Raw genomic sequence first — 21,690 nt, forward strand, 5'->3', positions numbered from 1 at the left:
TTTGGATAGTTTAAAGAATATGGATGGAATTAGTTTAAAAACCATTTTATCTTTGTAATTTATTATCAAAAATAATTAATAAACATAAATAAAAACTAATAATAATAAATATTAATTTAATAATATTATATATTAATTGAACAATATTAATATTATTTAATAATAGTCAACATTAATTAAATAATATTCAATTTAAATTTAATAATATTAAATATTAATTTCATATTATGAAATATTCATTTAATAATATTAACCATTATTTAATAATATTGAATTTTGATTTATTAATATTAAATATTGATTTAATAATACTAAATATTAATATGATAATATTAAATCTAAATTTAATAATATTTGAACTATTGTTTTGATAATATTTTAATATGACTTTATAGTATCTAAATAATATTTTAAAAATAAATATTAAGTTAATATGATTTTAATAATTTTTTATTATTTTATTATTAAACATTTAAGAATATTTTAATTATATTTCATAATTTCACTAATATTTTTATATTATTGTGATATTAAATAATATGATAATAATATTTTAATATTTAGTATTATTTGCATAATATGTTAATATTATTTTAATAGCATGTTAATATTATTTTAATGATATTTTAATATTTCATATTATTTTAATAATACTTAACATTAAATATTAATTTATTGTTATTTTATAATATTTAAATATTATTTAAATATTAAAAATTAAGTGAGTAATATTTTAATATTATTTTAATAAAATGTTCTTATTAAATATTAATATAATAATATTTTATTCTTTTAATAAATTCTAATGTTATTTTTATTATTAAATATTATAATAATATTCTAATATTATTTAAGCATTAAGTATTAATTTAATAATACTAATCGTACGAGTACGAGCTAAAAAGACCTAGTAATAAATAAATTTTATTATTATATAATAAATTAATATAATTAAATTTTCGAATGATTTGAGGTTTTTTTTCTCAAAACATTGTTGCTCTAATATTTTAGAATAATATTCAAATAAACTCTTAAATGTTATTTAAGAATGAAAATAAGTCTTAATTTTTTATTGTATGAAATTAAGATCATCAAATTTTATTTTATTATAATTAGATGATATAAAATATTTAATTTTTATTAAAATTTTTTTAGTTGAACGATTTAATTTATAAAAAATACAAAGATTTATTTGAATAAAGTCAATGATAAATATTTGAGAGAATATTATTTTAATAATTGTCATTTCAACCTTATTCATTCATTTTTAAAATTTAATCGTATGATTATAATGAAATAAAAAATTTATTGTTTTAATTTAATGCGATAAAAAATCCAATGGCTTGTTAACGTTTGTATAATCTTTAGTGAAGTCCAAGAATTTATTTGAATATTAATCCTTAATATTTTTATTTGTTGTAAATATTTGTCAAATCCATTTAGGCAGTGACGGCCTAATGTCAACGGTGATGCCGCGGCGACGTCCTAGAGCCACATCAACTCCCATTTAAAAATTAAAAATAAAAAAATGATAAAAAATTTTCATTGGATACTATAAAATTTTTCTATGAACATCGACTTCCATCTACGTCCATATAGCCAAGAGTTTTGTGCAGTGTTAGCTTGCAAGAATGGAGGCAAACTCAAACTCATCGTCATCATCAACATTGAGTTTTACCTTCTCCGAAACATTCAAGTTTAAGGGGAAAGGGGCAACTCTGGCTTTGCTTCTGCTTGGCATGTCAGCTCTCGCCTTAGCCTTAGCTGCAACCATATACAAATGTATCAGAGGCCATAGAAATGATACTACCATCGAAAGCCAGGGCCAGGCTGGGATAGAGCTTACTGCTCAGAATGAAATCTGTTTCCCTACTTCTTTGTAACTTGTAAGTAACCTTTTCTTTAACTTTTTTTTGGTTGAATATGTGGATTTTTTTTTTTTTTACGTTGCTTGACTTTTTTTTGTAACTTATAATTTCGTATCATCTTGTTAATTTACCTGTTGCCTAGAACTTCATGAAGACTGATTATGAGATCCTCCTCTCGTTGGGAAAACATTCCTTTTGAAGATCAGGTCTCAAACTGAAACTGATTATTGTGAAAACATTCCTCTTTTAAGACCATGTCTCAAGTAGTTTATGCATCTCAATCTGCAACTCTTTCCACATCTTTTGCAAACCTGGGCAACGATGGAATTCCCTTTACCAGGAATGAAAAACAACTTAACAAGAGAAACTGATTATGAGATGAGATCCTCCTTTTGGTGTGAAAACATATTCCTCTTTTAATACCATGTCTCAAGTAGTTATCCATCTCAACATGGAGATCTTCCCACATTTTTGGCAAACCTGGGCAACAAAATCCGAAACCCTTGGAATTTATCTTTCTTTTTCAAATTCCCAGGAATGAAAAACAAGTTAACAAGTGAAACTGATGATGAGATGGATCCTCCTCTTGTGGTGTAGGTCCATCTCAACCTGCAACTCTTTTGCAAACCTGCGTAACAAAAACCAAAAACCTCTTAATCTTTTTCCCTTTCCAAAAGAATTATGTAAATGATGTAATAGCTTCGAAAAGAATTCGGATATATATAGGGTCCAATAGGAACAAATCTTTCTCCTGAGAAATATATACTGTGTATCATATCAATGGAACTGATTACTCACGACTATGAATGCCAGGTCATTGTTACATCAAGCAAGGTCGGTCTGTTCTCACAAAGTCTACTGCTGAAGTACGAGTCGGGTTGTTAAATTTATATGAATGAAACTCTCATATTGTGGCTTTTACTATGATTATTGTTGTTAATATTGAATAATCGGAACTCTTTCTTGTGTTGTAATTTACTTTTTTTCATGTTGCGAGTATCCAGGGAAATTGGAACCATCATGTGGTTATAATTCCATGGATTGAACTTTATATTGTACTACGGATTTTTTTTTTTGGTTGAATTTCAATGTATTTTGCGTGTGTTTGAATAAATTATAGTTTTGGATACATCATGGAGTTTTTAGCAGGATTGGTTTTCCGGGGAATAAGTTTATCTAAATTAATATTGTATAAATTTTATACTTTTTTTTTGTAAAAAAAAATCTAGAGATAAATAAATTGTTCAATCCTTTAGATTAAGACAAAATGTGTCGTATCTAACAGTTTAATATGATTGTATGTCGTGTATTTAAAATAACTCAAACAAATGATCACCGATAAAATTCGAATTCAAAATTTTTTCGTTGATAAAGATGTGTTTTAAATAATTGAATCAACCATTTGTTGATATATAAATTTTATGATATAACTAAAATGAAATTATTTTATGATTTATTTTTAAAAATTTATAAAATTTTTATAAATTATCTAACATTACATAAAATATTAATCTTTTATGTTGCTTATTGGATAAAGTTTGCAAAACGTTGAAATTTTTTTAACCCAAGATCGGTAGCCTGAGCTTGTCACCCTAGCTAAAAAAAAACTACAATTAGATTTAAAAGACAAAAAATAACCATTTTTCTCCACAGGAATTTGGATAAATCAGGTCTCAGATGACAGGATGCAAAAGCTTCTTTTTTTCTCTTAAAAAAAAGATTGTGAAATGTAAATTCCATTCGCAGCATGGCTCGAGTCGGTGCACCCAAGGGTCCGAGCCAGCGAGTTAACTAGGCGGGAAATTCTCGTTTCCCTAAAAGTGGCGGGAAATTCCCCATTTGACACTCCATCCACTTCAAAACATTTATTCTCCACTTTCCCAAATCCAACGGCTACAATTTCACTATCTTTTTTAACCAAAGTCGCTCTCCCTCTCTCTCTCTAATTTTTTTTTTTTTTAATTTTCTTCCTCTCCAAAATAAACAAGAAAAAAAGAAAAAGAAACCCTCGATCTGAGAAAGAGATGGCGAAATCGTTGAAGCCGGTGTCGTCCGATGAAGCTCTATCGAGCAGCTCCAATTCGTCGGAAGAGGAGCGAATCAACGATCAGATCAACGGCGAGGAAGACGACGAAGAAGAGCTTCAAGCCGTTGCTCGCTCTGCGGCCGCCTCCGACGAAGACGATGACGCCGCCCCTGATGAAAACACTGATGACGCTGATGAGGTAATTTTACGGTTTCCCCCTCTCATCACTCACCTTTTGTTTTGCTCCCGAATTCTTACGGTTTTGGTTGAGGCGTTTCGTTTTTTGCTTGTTATCTATAGTTAGGGTTTAATAATGATTGCAAAATATTAGTTTTATGCTTTTACTTTTTACTCTTTAGAATAAATTTTGCTTCTAGGTTTTTAATAGGTTGCTGAGAAACTTAATTTAAACTCCATTGTTATTTATATTTAGATTATGTGATTTTTGAGTTTTTTTTTTTTTTTTTTTTTGGCGTAGGATGAGTCTAATGAGGTTGAGCCCGAAATTAGTAAGCGAGAAAAGGGGCGGCTAAAAGCAATGCAGAAACTAAAGAAGCAGAAGATTCAGGAAATATTGGAAGCTCAAAATGCTGCCATTGATGCCGACATGGTGCATATTCTATGGAAAAGTTCACATTCTGTTAATTTTAAGTGTAATATTTGGTTTGCTAATTTCTGGATTAATGACAGAATAATAGGGGAAAGGGGCGTTTGAAGTATCTTTTGCAGCAAACGGAGTTGTTTGCTCATTTTGCTAAAGGCGACCAATCATCATCACAAAAGGTGAAAGGAAGGTAATGCATGTGTTGTTTTTTGCCAAGATGTTGTAAAGGATGATTTGTCTTGCTTGTGTTGTTTTCATTAAATTACTGGTTGTAAGTGATGAGTATTGTTTTCTATTTGGTTTTTAATGGTTTTCATAGTAACGGTTTCTTCCACTTGTTAAATTTAGGGGCCGTCATGCATCAAAAATAACTGAAGAGGAAGAAGATGAAGAGTGCCTCAAGGAGGAAGAAGATGGTTTGTCCGGAAACACACGATTGGTGACTCAGCCTTCTTGTAAGTTCTCTCTCTCTTAGACCTATCAGTTTGAAAATTTGGTTTTAGTGTGTTCATTTCTCTTTTATATGTTCTTTACGTTTTCCTTCTCTCCAGGTATTCAGGGAAAGATGAGGGACTACCAACTAGCTGGTTTAAACTGGCTTATACGACTGTATGAGAATGGTATAAATGGAATTCTTGCAGATGAAATGGTATGTACTGTAGCTGGGGCTTTAAAGATTGTATATTGTTAAGTTCTTTTTCAAGGCTTGTTTTTAAGACCACAATAAGCAGGGATATGTTATTAGCTGATGTTTGTTTACTAAATTTTTGGATACAGGGACTAGGGAAAACTTTGCAAACTATTTCCTTAATGGGCTATCTGCATGAGTACCGGGGAATTACTGGCCCTCATATGGTTGTTGCTCCAAAATCAACCCTTGGCAACTGGATGAATGAAATACGTCGATTTTGCCCAGTCTTGCGAGCAGTAAAGTTTCTTGGGAATCCTGAGGAAAGAGTAAGTTGCTTGGTCCATGCTTTACTGATTATTCTTTATTTCGTATCTTTATCATGATTCTTATTCTTCTAACTTCTGCAGAGGTACATCCGTGAGGAGTTATTGGTTGCTGGGAAGTTTGATGTCTGTGTCACAAGTTTTGAAATGGCCATCAAGGAGAAGTCTGCCTTGCGTCGTTTTAGTTGGCGCTATATAATTATTGATGAAGCCCATCGAATCAAGAATGAGAATTCACTCCTTTCAAAAACAATGAGACTTTACAACACTAATTACCGTCTTCTTATTACGGGTACTCCACTTCAGGTATGCATTTAAATGGTCTTTGCCATGGAAGCACTTAGTGAGTTTCTGATTCCATTTCTGATGTCTGCTTAGCTTCACTATAAATGCTTATGCTATTTTGTACTCCTAGACTTGCATTTAAATTGATGTTGGTCAAGCACATCTTCTTTTCTTGGTTGGATGAATTCTAGTTGCCATCTTAAATGATTTGATGATTTTTACCTTTTTATGTTTTTTATTTATTTTCTACTTCATTTGTGGTTCTTATATGTGATCAGTAGTGAATGGTGACTGCTTTTCTTGTCTTGTTAATTAGGCATACTTGATTCATTTTAGTACTTATATTGTATGATATATGTCAATCTTGATATCGTTTTTTGTACAGAATAATCTCCATGAGCTTTGGTCTCTTCTTAACTTTTTACTGCCGGAGATTTTTAGTTCAGCTGAAACTTTTGATGAGTGGTTTCAAATTTCTGGTGAAAATGACCAGCAGGAAGTTGTTCAACAACTTCACAAGGCAAGTTAAAAACCTTATCTCTATTCATGCCAGGCCTGTGGGTTTGTACAAATAATTAACATTCTTTGTCTCTGCATCTTTAGGTTCTTCGGCCATTTCTCCTTCGGAGATTGAAATCAGATGTTGAGAAAGGTTTGCCTCCCAAAAAGGAAACTATCCTTAAAGTAGGAATGTCTCAGATGCAGAAACAGTACTATCGGGCTTTGCTGCAAAAAGATCTTGAAGTTGTTAACGCTGGTGGAGAGCGTAAGCGTCTTTTGAACATTGCAATGCAGCTGCGTAAATGCTGTAATCACCCATATCTTTTCCAAGGTGCTGAACCTGGACCTCCATATACTACAGGAGACCATCTTATAACCAATGCCGGTAAGTGTACTTCCTGGAGGATGTTGAATCCATTGGTGTTCAATGAAAGCTGACCTTTTCTGATTTATTTCCAGGTAAAATGGTTCTCTTGGACAAGTTACTTCCAAAGTTGAAGGAGCGTGATTCTAGAGTTCTGATATTTTCACAGGTAATCTTGAGGGTTGCCTAGAATTTATCTATTTGTATATGGATGCCTCTGTATACGAATGTGTCAGTCATTGGTCTATACATTTCCCTATGTTATTCTTCTAATTTAATTTTATTTACATCATTTACATTGTTTCATGTCTTTATCCATTTTCTTACTTCCTTCTTTGTGATTTTGCTGCGGTAATTTATTATATTCAGATGACAAGGCTGCTGGATATTCTTGAAGATTATTTGATATTTTGTGGGTACCAGTATTGCCGGATTGATGGTAATACAGGTGGAGAAGATCGTGATGCTTCCATTGAAGCCTTTAATAAGCCAGGAAGTGAGAAATTTGTTTTCTTGTTATCAACTAGAGCTGGAGGCCTTGGTATTAATCTTGCTACAGCGGATGTTGTCATCCTTTATGATAGTGACTGGTAAGCATCTACCTATTTTTATAATTGTGTTTCATCCTTGTTGGATCAATGATAGTAGGGGAATCTTGCAGGAACCCACAAGTTGATTTGCAAGCACAGGATCGCGCTCATAGGATTGGTCAAAAGAAGGAAGTTCAAGTGTTCCGCTTTTGCACAGAGGTTGGAAAATTGTCTTTTATGCTAGTTGAGAAGTTAGCCTATGCTATGGTAGACTTATTTGTTTGTTTATTATGAAACAGTACACTATCGAGGAAAAGGTGATTGAGAGGGCCTATAAAAAGCTTGCCCTGGATGCTCTGGTTATTCAACAAGGACGATTAGCAGAGCAGAAAAGCAAGAAGCTTCTTCACAGTGCAGTTGTTTTACTTGATGCAATAATTTGTTGATTCTGTATCTGTAACATTTCAATATCTTCTGGTTTTATGCAGCTGTTAACAAGGATGAGTTGCTTCAAATGGTGAGGTTTGGTGCTGAAATGGTCTTCAGTTCCAAGGATAGCACAATTACAGATGAAGACATTGATAGAATCATTGCCAAAGGAGAAGCAGCAACGGCTGAACTTGATGCCAAGATGAAGAAATTTACAGAAGATGCAATTAAATTTAAGATGGATGATAGTATGCCCCTCTTGCTCTTGTTTTGTTTGTTTGTGAATTTATTGCCCTATATAAACAACTTGTTTTGTTTGCTTGTGAGTTTATTGCCCTATATAAACAATCATTTTTTTAACCATTGACATTGTTCTGTTTTTGTAGCTGCTGAATTGTATGATTTTGATGATGACAAGGTAAGCACATCCCTTGTTTTTTGTCACCAATCTTTCTGTTTGGTCTTTACTAAGTCCAGTGTTTTAACAGTGCCCTTTATTAATGGTTGGTGCTTTTATTTTCTTCTTGATAAAGGATGAGAACAAGTTTGACTTCAAGAAAATTGTGAGTGAAAACTGGATTGAACCACCAAAAAGAGAGCGGAAGCGGAAGTAAGTTGGTTATTTCAGCATTCTACTTAATTTGTTCTTTATTTATCTTTTGCTTTATTTGACTTGTATTTCTCCTTTCTGTAAATCAGTTACTCAGAATCTGAGTACTTTAAACAAACCATGCGCCAAGGTGGTCCAGCAAAACCCAAGGAGCCTCGAATTCCTCGCATGCCTCAACTGTAAGCCCTTTCACAAACTAATGTTTGTTGTGTAGTTTGCATTGTTAGATGTTGTAGCTAATTCAAAATTTACTATTTCTCAGGCATGATTTCCAATTTTTTAACACTCAGAGGCTAAGCGAGTTGTATGAGAAAGAAGTACGCTATCTCATGGTATGGATGATCTGAGATAATACCAATTTTTATTTTCTCCATTAAGTTGTTGGTGTTGATTGTGAGTTATCTTCTGACTGGATTTTTTTCAATTAAAATCAGCAAACACATCAGAAGAATCAGATCAAGGACACGATTGATGTGGATGAACCTGAAGGTATTTTACCTTTGCCATATAATGTGTTGCGATATGGCACACAATGTTCTTTATGCCTGTTTGACTAAGAGTCTCGTGTGTTTAGAAGTTGGAGATCCATTAACTGCTGAAGAGTTGGAAGAAAAGGAGCGGCTATTAGAAGAGGTGAGTGGAATGTGGTGTGTGTGTGTTATGTTTTTATTTGTTGGCTGCTTTGCTTAAACTTAATTTTTGGTGCTTTAGGGATTTTCTTCATGGAGTAGAAGAGATTTCAATACTTTCATTAGAGCTTGTGAGAAGTATGGACGAAATGATATAAAAAATATTGCTTCAGAAATGGAAGGGAAAACTGAGGAGGAAGTGGAAAGATATGCTAAAGTTTTTAAAACACGATACAAAGAGTTAAATGGTAAGTAATCTCTGATGTCATGTTATTGTTTATTTGTGTTGGTTTTAAATGTCCATAATTGTTTCTCTAGATGTAAAATTAAGTATTAAAATTTGACAATTTTTAATTATATTTCTTCCAGGAGCTTGATAAATATGATTGAAATATATGTATGCATGCAAAAACATATGCTACACAGATCATAGAATAGTGTTTGATTAGTTCAACTAGTTTTAATAACTGGTTCTGGACAAGGGCTCTTATTCTACAATAATTGCTGAATTTTTTATGCAGATTATGATAGGATAATTAAGAACATTGAACGAGGAGAGGCCAGAATTTCTAGGAAAGATGAGATCATGAAAGCGATTGGCAAGAAATTGGATCGATACAAGAATCCGTGGCTGGAAATGAAGATCCAGTATGGTCAGAACAAAGGAAAGCTGTACAATGAAGAATGTGATCGGTTCATGGTGCGTCTTTAAATTCTTTTCACCATACACGATATTCGGATCCACCTTAATCTTTTTTTTTTTTCCTCATATTTATGCCTTTGCATCATATGTAAACAGATATGCATGGTACACAAGCTTGGTTATGGGAATTGGGAGGAGTTGAAGGCGGCATTCCGTACCTCACCCTTATTTCGATTTGATTGGTTTGTGAAGTCACGGACAACTCAAGAGCTGGCAAGGAGGTGTGATACCCTCATTCGATTGGTTGAGAAGGAAAACCAAGAATATGACGAGAGGGAGCGACAAGCCCGCAAGGAGAAGAAACTTGCCAAGGTTTTGCTTATCTTTTACCTTATCTGTTACTACCAAAACGCCAATTGCCCAGTACATGCACGAGTCACATGCTTGTTATGATGCACCATTCTTCTTTGTTTGATTCATTTAGATTATACATTTCTGTGGTTTACCATGTTTATACCTGTTGAGTCTTCCTATCATGATTCTCATCCTATATTTCAGAACATGACACCATCAAAGCGTGGTGGGAGGCAGCCAACTGAGAGTCCTACTCAACAAAAGAAAAGGAAGCAGCTATCGATGGATGATTACGTGATCTCGGTTTGTTTCATACAGAAATCTGACAATTATGTGATGAATTTTGTTTTATTTTTCTTATAAAAAGTGGTATTGGTGTCATTTTGCAGGGGAAAAAGAGGAAGTGATATTCAGTAATGTGAACTACAAATTTTGGGTTTAAAGCATAAATGTCATGATGAGGAGTTGGACTGTAGTTTGCATAATAAACTCTGGGTGTAACTCTTTGGCTCTTGGTAGGAACCAATCTGTATTTGGCTGACTATTACTTTAGTATATCATATATGATAAAATCCATGGCTGACTATTACAGAAATATCATGATGAGGAGTTGGACTGTAGTTTGCCTGATACCGTGCTTTTTTTTTTTTTTTTTTATCAAAAAGATATTCTAAAAATAAATTCAATTAAAATGGAAACTTGAGTGGCATTCGAAAAATGTAGGTGTTTATAATTTCTTTAATTTGTTCGCAACATGTAAGTCTACATTTTGCCTTTCCATTGTCAAAACAAAAAGGAGGTAGAAATTCGTTGCCGAGCCAAAACCAAAGATTAATTGAAGGTTTCTTGTACCAAATGGAGACAGAAAAAGGATATCAGAAATATGCAAATGACTGGAACCTTTAGTAATATTGTAGTCTGCAACAACACGATCTAACTCGACTGAGGTAATACTGTCTTTTAATATGGATACAATTCGATACGTTGAACAATCCTAATCAATGTTCCAGTGTAGTCAAACACCTTAAATTCAAGAAATACCAACACTTTCAGGATTGGGTGCCAAAAGTCCAATGGAACTCGAATCATCCAGGGGCCAAGCCAATCAGTTCGTTAGAAGAGAAATAGATTAAGATAGGAAAGAAGTAATTACACAGAACAATATGATGATGATAATCATCATCATACATGAAAAATAATATGATGAAACCTCTTTGTATAAGCCGAAAACAGACCGATTCAGAAATCCATGCATATGAACTGTACGACTTCAAAAGACGTAACACCAACACCAATGAGACATCCACACAAAACCCACCAAGTTTCCCCATGTACAAGACAATATACGAGGCAAAAATTCATCTTCCCAACATGAATCTCACAAAATTAAAAAAAAAAAGAAAGCCTAAATACATAGATTAACATGTTGCATGCAACACTTTTTGGTGGCGGAATTTACCTGTGAATACCCCAAATCATTCAACCACTCTTGATCCCTTCTTTAACTGTGTTTCTTCCTTCAACCACCTGATTGGAGCATTCAGTTTCATACTCAACTACAAGAATGATTATAGGACAAGCAACAACAGTCCAAGTTGGAAAAATGCATGAACTTCTTATTTCCAGGGTAGAAATGGAGACAGACAGTAAAGGATGGTGTATCTTCAAAGTTTTCTTCTTTTCCATTGACTACCCTTAAAATGATACAAAACATGTCTTCACTTGAAAGAGCAAAATGACATGAATTAGTGTTTTGGCAGCATCAATCATTTGTACCATCAAAGCTACCCAAAGCGTTTGCATATTTTTTCTCCCTCCAATTCTCACCCCATACTTTAGCTGCTGCAACAGCACGTTCTCTATCAAGATCATGATTACGTAGAGTTTCCCTTGCTCTCACAGCATTAAGAGGGCTGTCTCTATGAGATTCCTGTCGATCTGAATCATCCAAACCCCATTTCCTCCCTGACCTCCCACCAGTTTCATTCCTACCTAACTCTGCACCTGTGCTCAATTCCCTAGCATGATTCCTCTTCCTGTAATCAGGTGACTTTCTATGGGTAGAAGGGGAACCATGTTGTCCATGCTCATCCGGGCTATCCAACCCATCTGCCATACTCCTTCGATCATCCTTGAGTCTTGGAGTTGATGGACCAACTCTGTTGCTTTGACTGCTGGGTGCATTTGGGTCATAGGCTTGTGAGGCTAAATATGTAAGGGCTGTCACAACATCGCCTATTAGAGGCCTTGTAGCAGCTTGTTCCTGCAAACACATTGCTGCAACTGCAAGAGCTTGGTACAATCCCCGCATTGGATAACGACCTTGTAGTAGTGGGTCAGCCATTTTCGGAAACTTCCTACGATCTTTGAAAAGTGGTCGCGCCTGCAAACCCCCATTTTCACAAGATAGAAAAGTACAAGAAAACTTGATTTTAAGTCAAAGCAGTAAATAAAATATAACAGTCATTCAGCATAAGCATCAATTTTGGAAGAAATCTCTTGGAATCATGGCAGGGTAGAAGAGAAAAGATACTTACCCATGCAACAAGATTATGCTCTCCAGGAGGACGCGCATTATCAATGGCCTTGCGTCCTGTGATAAGCTCAAGGAAGACCACTCCAAAACTATAAACATCAGATTTTAGAGTAAGCTGGCCAGTCATTGCATATTCTGGAGCACAATAACCATAAGTGCCCATCACACGTGTGGACACATGGGTTTTGTCACCAACTGGTCCCAGTTTTGCAAGCCCGAAATCTGATAATTTAGGGTGATAGCCTTCGTCAAGAAGGATGTTGGATGATTTTAAGTCCCTGTATATAACAGGAGGGTTAGCTTTATCATGCAAGTATTCCAATCCCTTGGCTGCACCAGCTGCAATCTTCATTCTCGTATTCCAGTCCAGAGGTTCCTTGTCTGGTGGAAAATCTGAAAACAAATTTAAAACAAGGCAATCACTGTGGTCTGCCAAAAGTGTGATTCTCTAATTCCTACCTTATATAACATTAATTAAATGAGTGTGATTCTCTAATTCTTACCTTATATAACATTAATTAAATGAGTATGATATAAGCCACTGGAGAAAATACAGCTAATGTTCAGTGCAACCTTAATACAAAAGTATCAATGAAATGCAATTTAAAAGTTATGATCATGATGAGATATATAATTAAAAACCCAAGCCAACAGAACAGTTTCAAGGATGAGATGATTCCACATCAATTGCTTCCTAATTAAGAGTGAAGATTCTGATGTCCAGCTACATAGAGATATTGTTATTAATGTTTGAATGTTTATTCTCACAATAATAACAACATTGCAAGGACCTATGAAGCACAGGCACAGACACACAATACGGTTACAACAAGATACGGACACGGTGACACAGGAATTTCTAAAAAATGAGGACACGGCAATAAAAGAATATCTTTTATATATTATAATCATCAGTTAAAAATAAATGATAGATATTGAACTGATTTTTAAAAGATATTTACCCTTGTAAAAAAACTAATGATAGACACATCAATAAAAGAACATATGGGTCATTATCCCCACGTGAATAGTCTTGTTCTTCCTTTTCTTCTTCTTTTTTGTATCCAGCCAAGTTCAAGACATATTTCGGTGTGTTAAAAGTGTCAAAGTGTCGGGCACAGATACGACATGGGTACGTGATGGGTTCAGAAATGTCCATGCTTCATAGGTGAGGACATTCTTATAGCAACAAGTGAAGTTAGATTTCATCTTTATTTTGTGTTGATGCTGGGAGATTTTTAGCATAAATCCCTTTAAGACTTCTGGGAAAAATGTTGAGGCTAGTAAGAAGCTGCCGAGTAATTCAGCTGCTTCATTTGCAATCTAGAAGACATTTTCTTTTGATAGCTGAACTTGTTAAAGAATGAAACAAGAACAAGCCGACAGGATAATCAAAGCAAAAGTTTTCCAATATAGAGTCACAGGTTTGCTTCTCCGAAGGGACCCAAACTTCGTTTCTTAAGGTCCTATAAACTCCTGCAGGAGCTACTAGGCTAACTTTACTTCATGATCTCTCTTTTTCTCCACATTACAACTAAATAATACCAAACTTGTTGAGTAAATGTAAGTCAGCCTTTTACTTTGGAAATTTAAACCTAGTTTGGAACTTGTGGAATCATTTTAGGCAACCCACATCTAGCAGAGAAATCTATGTTTATACACAGCTGTAGCCATCTAGCATTTGTACAGACATAGGTCAACATAATTCAACCATCTCTAATTTTGACAATCCTCACAATATCATTTTTACCATAACAAAGACAAAGATAAAGATAAAAAGGGAGGGAGGGAGGAGGTGTAATCATTTTTATCCTTTAAAGCATGCCACCAATTGATATTTGTACTTGGCACATCTAGCAATTGTGTCAAATACTATGTAGCAACATTCAGCCTCAATCTAATGGCTAGGCAGTGCTTAAAAATATACAAAAAAATCTTTTGGGGGGCTAGAATGGTGTTAAGGAAGAGACCAGGCACCAAGGAAATGGAATGTCTGGTTATATATTGTCTAATGGCATAGATGAAGCCAAACAATTAGCAATAGACCATTTGTTCAGTGAAACAAAAACAGTTCTCCCTATATTACACTTCTACAAATCTTGATATCTTATTCTAACAGGCATTAACTCTTCAACACCTGTTAAAAGACCTTTACAGAAGGAAGTATTAGACCAAAGTCAATCCAGTGCTGCTTCATCAATAAATAACTCAGTAGTTAAGGCTACAAACCTTCTGTTGCAATTTACTCAATTGCAAAACTGTAGTTCCTGAAGACAGGAAAAAGCAAACAGCCATGCATATTCACTGACAAAGAAGTACTTTACAATTAATTCTGAATATGTGATTCAGTTTTCGAGTCGACAGTGCAATCAAACCAAAAGCAAGACTGCAATTATCATGAACGCCAAAAGACTGGCACCCTTACCATGTAAGTGATCCTCCAATGACCCTAAAGGCATAAACTCATAGACAAGGAGGCGCTGGTCCCCATCAGCACAATAACCAATCAAGTTGACAAGATTTGAGTGGTGTAAGAGGCTAAGCATGAGAACTTCAACAAGAAATTCTCTATTTCCCTGAAGGCCGTTTCTATCAAGCCGTTTGACAGCAACTACCTGAAAACATAAAACAATTATTAAAGAATAGATTAAACTACATGATTAACATTCTTCACACCCATTATTTGAAATAAACAGTAAAAAATTGCAAAGCTTACACTATGAGCATATTTAACATCACTGGGATCCTAAGTCTATCAGACAAAGCAAGCAACTTAACATAAGAACATGATTAAAACACATAGTCATTGAGATCTATTTCAAATATCTGTAACAGACTTGTCCTGTACTCTCCAAGTGGCCCTTGTAAACACGTCCAAAACCCCCTTCTCCCAATAGACACTCTGGCCTAAAGTATTTTGTGGCAGCGGCAAGCTCTCGAAAGGTAAATGTTTGTGCTGCAATATTTGCTGTTGGTCCATCCTTAGGTACGGTAGGTTCCTTCTTAGAATCAGAAGCACCCCGAGATTTTGATTTGTCTGTTCAAAGAAGTGAATCAGATACATTGGACAAAACGAAAGAAGGAAGATAGAGAACAACAGAATTACAATTAAAAGGGCAAAACAAAAGTTAAAGGCCATATTCATGGAATTGTCACATTAAGTGAGCACATTGGCTTGTTGCAAGTTTACTTGCAACCACTATAAAACTAATCACCTAGAGATGAAGATGAACCCTTTAAACTTTAGAATTGTGCACTGTAATACACTTCTTTGATAGAATACCTAAACTCATCTCTCTTGTGCACAAAGTTAACCATAATAGCGAAATCCCAGATGATTATATAATGTAATCCTAAATTTATGACTTTGATACAGCATTTCACCTTCTATGTGGAAGAAGAAAACATCTCAGGCAAGGCTTTTAACACTTTATTCAACTACATTCAATATCATTTTTAGGAACATTCCAAATTCTCTCTTAAAAGGCATTTACTAGCATTTTGTCGATGTTAGCTTAACAATTATGCATTTACAAGAAATTGAAAAAATCTGTGTTCCTAAACATAAGAGCAGATCTCCCAAATAATGCCTTAGGTACTCCATCAGGGTAAAATTCAAACTAGTTTACCAACAAACAAGTCCTCTAACTAACAATTCATCAAAGAATAACAAACCAAAGCTAAAAGATAGACATAATTTGATAAACCATCTAAATCAATCAAACACCCCAAAATACCCATTAATGTATCAGATCAAACTAGCAACATATCCTAACAGGTACCTATTATCAAAAACTTGAAAACAGAACCAAGAAAAGCACAGAATTCAACATACCCCAGCTGATCAAAAACCAACAAGTTACAACAACACAGAAAAAAGGAGTAAAATTAGGCTAAGAAAATGAGAATTTTTTACCCGAATTAGCTCTATTAACATGATGAGACAGTCCAACTGAGCCATCTTTAGTTGAATCTTTCTTGCTCAGTTCTTTCACAGTGCCCCCACCATTACTCCCCCCCTTCTTTGATGATTCAAAACAAGGAAAACACCCACCCATAATCAAAATTCAAACAAATCAAACAAAACCCAGAACTAAAAACCCAAACTTTAACACAATTCTTCAACAATTACTCCAAAAACATGTTCACTTTCACACTTTTCACAAAAAAAAACCCCTTCTCTAAATTTCCCTTTAAAAATCCAATCTTTACCAACTCTTTTTCCCCCTTGAAATCTTCTCTCTTTTAGCTTCTATCTCTGTGATCTCAAGTGCCCATTTAAGACAAAGATGGAGACCAAAGTGGCTGATCAACAAATCAAAGAAAAAAAAACTTGTGTAAGAAGAGAAGGTAAAGAAACGAAAAATAAAAACGAAAAGAAATAAACAAATAAATGGAAATAATAATTATCCATTAATTAATAGATTAGTGATAGGTAAATTTATTTTCCCATAATTACTTAAGTTATTAATGTGAGTAAAACTTCATCTTTTACTATTAATTGGGGTTTTAATAAATTTCTTGTCTTTTAATTATTGTGAAATTTACCGTTTATGGTAAAAAAATAAAATAAAATAAATAGAGAATTATTATTAATTAATTTAATTAACTATATTTTAATAATAATGTCACAGAAAAAAAGTGTGGGTCCCACTTAGGAGGATGTGCTTCCGCACTTGTGATGGACATTCTCAACGCATGTTTAAAATTAAAAAAATATATATTTAAAAAAAAAAAGGGAGAAAAAAGGGGCTTTGATTTGGTGTGGTTGATTTCCGTGTTTTCCTTTTTGGGAGTTTTGAAATTTGAGCCGTGAATTAGGTGGTGATTAGGCGTGTGATGGAAAACGAGGTGACGCCATGATGCTTGATCCAACAATTTTTTTTTTAAATTTTAAATCTTAGCATGTCAATTTCTGACAAAAAGAATTGTTTGTACTAATTACATTTAAAATATTTTTCAAGGGAAAAGGAAAAGGCTTTATTGATTGGTCCAACATGGAAGCCAAGTAGCTTTGATGCCAAATGCACAAGTATAACGGTAGAATATTTATTTTTTTACCAACATGTCTTATAGATATAATATATATATTACCAAAAAAATATTTATTTTTCACTATGAAATTTTTTTTTAGATGTAATGGTTTGTGTATTTATATTATATAAAATATTAAAATTTTTATATTTATATTATATTTTATATAAAAATTATGTATCAATATAAAAATATGAAATATAAAATTTTTTTATTTTATTAAATTTATATATATTAATTATTACAATTTTAAATTATTTTTTTATTTTTTTATGTTATTATATTATATTTTAAATTGACAGGTATAACTTTTTTACTATTGGGGACCATATTTTTTGGCATCCACCAACTTTAAGCATATGATCATCATCCTTGAGACCAATGCACAATTATTGGTCCAAAAAAACCTGATTCCATTGCGATTATCTAAGCTTTTATAGAGAAAGGGATTTGCAAACTTATCTAAGCATGTACTAAAAATTTAATGATAATCTAAAATTTAATTTAATAATGAATTTATTTTTAATACATTATTAATATATAAATTTCATATATTATCAATAAATTAGATGATATTATTTTATTAATAAGTGAATATTAATTCTTAAAATAAATATATAAAAATTTAATTTTAAAAAAATTTATTCATTAATAAAATAACATCATTCTATTCACTTCATTAATAAAATAATATTAATTGATTCATTAACGATATATCATATATAAAACCTTAAATAATTGATGTACGATTTTTAAATTTTTTTAAATTAAATAATTAGTTCATTTTTTAAAAATAAAAAGTTGATTGTAATAAATAAAGAAAGGAAAATTGTGACCAGCCATGCTTAGTAGTTAATTTGCATTTATACTTTATCAAGTTTAACCTTTTTTTTTTACGAGTTGTATTTCTTGATTTTTAGATAAAATTCAAATTGGAATACTTTATCAATACAACTGTACGAGAGGTAAAATTCTTTTTTTTTTAATTTAAAAATTAATAAATTTGATAATATATTAAAAAATTCATTATTAATTCATAATTATATAAAAAAGATAAATTTGATTTTAAGCCTATATTTTTCTAGTGAATTCCTTTCAACTTCACGAGAAGTTGTATGAATTTTCCTTGAATGTCAGTTGCCATATTAATTAGACAATCATTCGTTGTAGTATGATTTATTGATAAAATATTATATTTTTAATTTCAATAATTAGATTAAATTTATGTGATTTTAAAATGAAAAACACTTTGAAAATTAAATGATATAAACTAAAGTTACTTTAAAGTATAGAAATTAGTGGAGGTTCACCGACAGCCTAATTTCAACCCAAATACTTTTGGCTTTCTATCGATTTGCAGTTCAAAATCAAAGTGGGGAATAGAAATATATTCTTAATAATTCTTTGTTGAAAAAGAAAAGAAAATCAAACTTTTGGTTGACAGTCAACAGCACCAATTTACATTCAAAATTTAAAAGAATATCAATGAGAAACTTTTGTATGGGTACTTTTTCATCTCAACCAACCAAACTTTTTTTTACTTTTACTGTTCTCATATGAATGAAAAGGTAACAAGCAATGACCATGGCTCATACCTATAGGTGATTCTATGATTCACTCAAGTTAGAATTTTTTCTTTCAAATTGTAGAGATTTGGTATGCAAGAGAAAGATAACAGGAAAGAAATAAAGACTTAAAAGTTTTTCAAAATTTTAGATGGATTAAAAATATTTAGATTAGACTATTTATACTTGTGAGATGAAAAGTTTTTGAGTCTAAACAACCCACGATTAACCTAAATAATTAACGTTAATCTCGTAAATTTAAGTTAAATTGATAATTAATTATCTATTTAGAATACGATAAGTTAACATTTTATGATATTAATTTATAAATTACTGAGATGATTGAATTAACGTGAATCTAAAGAATTAGTCTAACACGTTAATTTGATCAAAATGGCCAAAATACTTCCACTTGTTAGCTAATTTATACTGAAAAAGAAAAAATCTATTTTACCTTTAATCACTGAAATGCTCCTAACAAAACTCTGGTAAAAGGTCCGACGCAGTTTATCAGGTCCAAGAGACCTGAAATTTATAAACAAAGACATTTTTAGGTTGTTGATTGGGTTGGCTGCCATTAAACATACGATATTTTCTCCATTTTTAGTCAAAATTATATATCCTGAGCTCGCTGCAGAAGAAGCAATCTATTATTGCTCGTTCAAACACTAACAGTTCATTTGGGGCAACTCTAAAGCAAGTATTTAATCTTGGGTTTCGTCTATTGCTCCTTCAGGGTTCATTGTTTGGGCTTGATTTGAGCCCAATGGAAAATCGATGCGTAAAGGAAGCCTAGTGACCCCCTTTTTTTTTTTTTTTTTGTTCTAATGGAAAAAGCAAACAAAATTTGCACTCCTAAATGGCTAAATTATAGCTTCATTTTTTTAAGAAAGGGAAAATTATGGTGATTGGTGTTGTTATATAATAATCAAAGATTGTTCATAACCAAATTTGTATGAAATTTGATGATTATATTTAAATTAATCTTTATAATCTTCTTTTTATCTTGATAATTAATCATCCTCTCGTAAAAATAATTAAAAATATTGTTAAAATAATAAAAAATTTGAACTTTATAATTTTATTACTTAAATAAGTTATTATATTTTTATTATAATCAAATAAATATTTAATCTTTGATTTGCATTTAAAATAAATTCTTAATTTTTAATTTAAATCCAAATAAAATTTTAAATTATTAATTTGTATCTAAATAAAAATTTAACATAGATCATTATTTTATTTGAAATAAATATTTATTTGAATATAAATCAAAGTATAATGATTTATTTGAATATAATAAAAATATAGGAGCTTATTTAAAAAATAAAATAATTTGGAAATTTTTTTAATATTTTAATCTAATTATATAATCTCATTGAAAACTGCAACTCAAATAGAAAATGCATCCATTTCAATTTCTGGAAAGGAATGAAGTATCTTTTTCTATATTATAAGATAAAATGGAATCAATTCCATCACTCCTTAGACAAGGTGAATATTTGCCAATCTATCCTTTTTTTTTTTTTTTTTGGAAAATGGAAGAATACAAGCAAGCCATGCCATCTTAAAAAAAGCTAAGGTATCACTTGGGTTTTCTCCCTCTCTCCCTTTTTTTTTTGGGTCCTCAGGTTCCTTTTGATAAATCATTTGGCTGAAATTGCCACCATGATATTAAATGCAGTAATTCCATGTAGCCATTCTTGACTGTCAATCAAGCACAACATCCATCCCGTTGCAGCAAGATAGAGCTAGTGTTTAATTGATATATATATAAATATATATATATAAATATATATATATATATATATACACACACACGTAGACACCTCAATTTCTTTGAAATTTTACTTATTTTTGTTAATTACAAAATAAGTAATAAAAATAAAAAAAAAATTCAGTGGTTGAGTTCATATGAAATTGTGTGTAGATTGAAAATGTTGAGTTGAACTTAAAATCTGAAGGGAAGGTTTTAAAAAAATTAAAACCCTTTCCGAATTAAGATTTTTTAGATCAAAATCTTATAAATATAGACTCTAACCAAACCTCAAAAATCACATAGAAAATAGAAAAATACACACAGAAAGGGGAAAAAAAAAAAGGCAAAAGGTAGAGAAATCAGTAAAATAAAAAAAAATTTGAAAATTTTTTTCTTGAAAAATCAAGAAAATTTTCAGATTTCAATGAATTTTTTCAGATTCTGATGAAGATTTAGTGACATTTGAATTTTTTGGTGAGTTTTCTAGAATTCAATTAAAGATTCTGACGAAGATTGAATTTTTTAGCAAACTTTTGATGACTCAACCTAGATTCCGATGTGAATTTTCAGAATTCGATAAAGATTCAATTGGTGTTCTTCGGGTTTTAGAAAGAGATGGAGAGAAAAAAGAATAGGAGAGAGAGAAGGGAAGAAAAAATTTAAGGAGAAAGAAAGTTTCGGCCTATTTATACCCTATTGAAATGACATTGTTTTAGATGTTTAGTTCACCTAGGATCCGTGCATTTTGCAAGTAGGAGGTCCAACCCGAGTGCTTGACCCACTTTGACCCACCTCTCTGTCCTTGGCTCGACCCAAGACGAGCCGTTAGCTAAGCCGTTTTAGCTGTTTTCTTCTTTGCAGTCGAGCCGTTTCAACTACTGAACTGAGTCACTTTTGTTTTGGTAATTTTTTACTATTTTGTCATTTATTTATTTGGTTATTTCATTTATTTTTAAAGTATTTTTACATGATTAAATTTTAAGAAAAAATAAAATAATT

The 21,690-nt window shown here is 32.0% G+C and overlaps 2 protein-coding genes across 3 annotated transcripts; one reads left to right on the plus strand and one right to left on the minus strand.

Annotated features, from left to right (window-relative positions):
* Nucleotides 1–3,756: 3,756 nt before the first annotated feature.
* On the plus strand, nt 3,757–10,417 carry LOC111306819 (ISWI chromatin-remodeling complex ATPase CHR11-like). 2 transcript variants are annotated; one of them, XM_022904764.2, is made up of 25 exons: nt 3,757–4,093; nt 4,373–4,504; nt 4,585–4,688; nt 4,847–4,953; nt 5,050–5,147; nt 5,276–5,455; nt 5,537–5,758; nt 6,123–6,257; nt 6,341–6,623; nt 6,698–6,771; nt 6,972–7,192; nt 7,264–7,351; nt 7,432–7,543; nt 7,621–7,809; nt 7,948–7,979; nt 8,095–8,171; nt 8,261–8,350; nt 8,434–8,503; nt 8,606–8,660; nt 8,746–8,804; nt 8,883–9,048; nt 9,322–9,500; nt 9,600–9,815; nt 10,002–10,100; nt 10,187–10,417. In XM_022904764.2, exons 1-25 carry the CDS (start codon nt 3,893–3,895, stop codon nt 10,202–10,204), a joined length of 3,207 nt encoding a protein of 1,068 aa, XP_022760499.2. In that variant the 5' UTR covers nt 3,757–3,892; the 3' UTR covers nt 10,205–10,417. The 2 variants fall into 2 exon arrangements, with proteins under 2 accessions (XP_022760499.2, XP_022760502.2); XM_022904767.2 differs by having other exon boundaries at nt 7,432–7,525.
* A 489-nt stretch (nt 10,418–10,906) lies between these two features.
* Nucleotides 10,907–16,672, minus strand: LOC111306820 (serine/threonine-protein kinase PBL27-like). Its single transcript, XM_022904769.2, has 5 exons — nt 16,250–16,672; nt 15,171–15,370; nt 14,759–14,948; nt 12,335–12,726; nt 10,907–12,180 (listed from the first exon to the last, which is right to left on the minus strand). The coding sequence occupies exons 1-5, from the start codon at nt 16,389–16,391 to the stop codon at nt 11,560–11,562; spliced, it is 1,545 nt and encodes a 514-aa protein (XP_022760504.2). The 5' UTR covers nt 16,392–16,672; the 3' UTR covers nt 10,907–11,559.
* Between the last annotated feature and the right edge of the window lie 5,018 nt (nt 16,673–21,690).

Source organism: Durio zibethinus, chromosome 22, assembly GCF_047325235.1.
Source record: "Durio zibethinus cultivar Kanyao isolate XHJ-2024 chromosome 22, ASM4732523v1, whole genome shotgun sequence".
Classification (NCBI taxonomy): domain Eukaryota; kingdom Viridiplantae; phylum Streptophyta; class Magnoliopsida; order Malvales; family Malvaceae; genus Durio; species Durio zibethinus.

Excerpts from the sequence above, each read along its gene's own strand:
- LOC111306819 (XM_022904764.2), top strand. The coding sequence starts at position 3,893 with ATGGCGAAATCGTTGAAGCCGGTGTCGTCCGATGAAGCTCTATCGAGC. Across the intron at positions 6,624-6,697 it reads CCATCTTATAACCAATGCCG|GTAAAATGGTTCTCTTGGAC; the intron begins GTAAGTGTACTT and ends ATTTATTTCCAG. Across the intron at positions 7,352-7,431 it reads TGTTCCGCTTTTGCACAGAG|TACACTATCGAGGAAAAGGT; the intron begins GTTGGAAAATTG and ends ATTATGAAACAG.
- LOC111306820 (XM_022904769.2), bottom strand. The coding sequence starts at position 16,391 with ATGGGTGGGTGTTTTCCTTGTTTTGAATCATCAAAGAAGGGGGGGAGT. Across the intron at positions 15,371-16,249 it reads TGTTAATAGAGCTAATTCGG|ACAAATCAAAATCTCGGGGT; the intron begins GTAAAAAATTCT and ends TTCTTTGAACAG. Across the intron at positions 14,949-15,170 it reads ACTTGGAGAGTACAGGACAA|GTAGTTGCTGTCAAACGGCT; the intron begins GTCTGTTACAGA and ends TTATGTTTTCAG.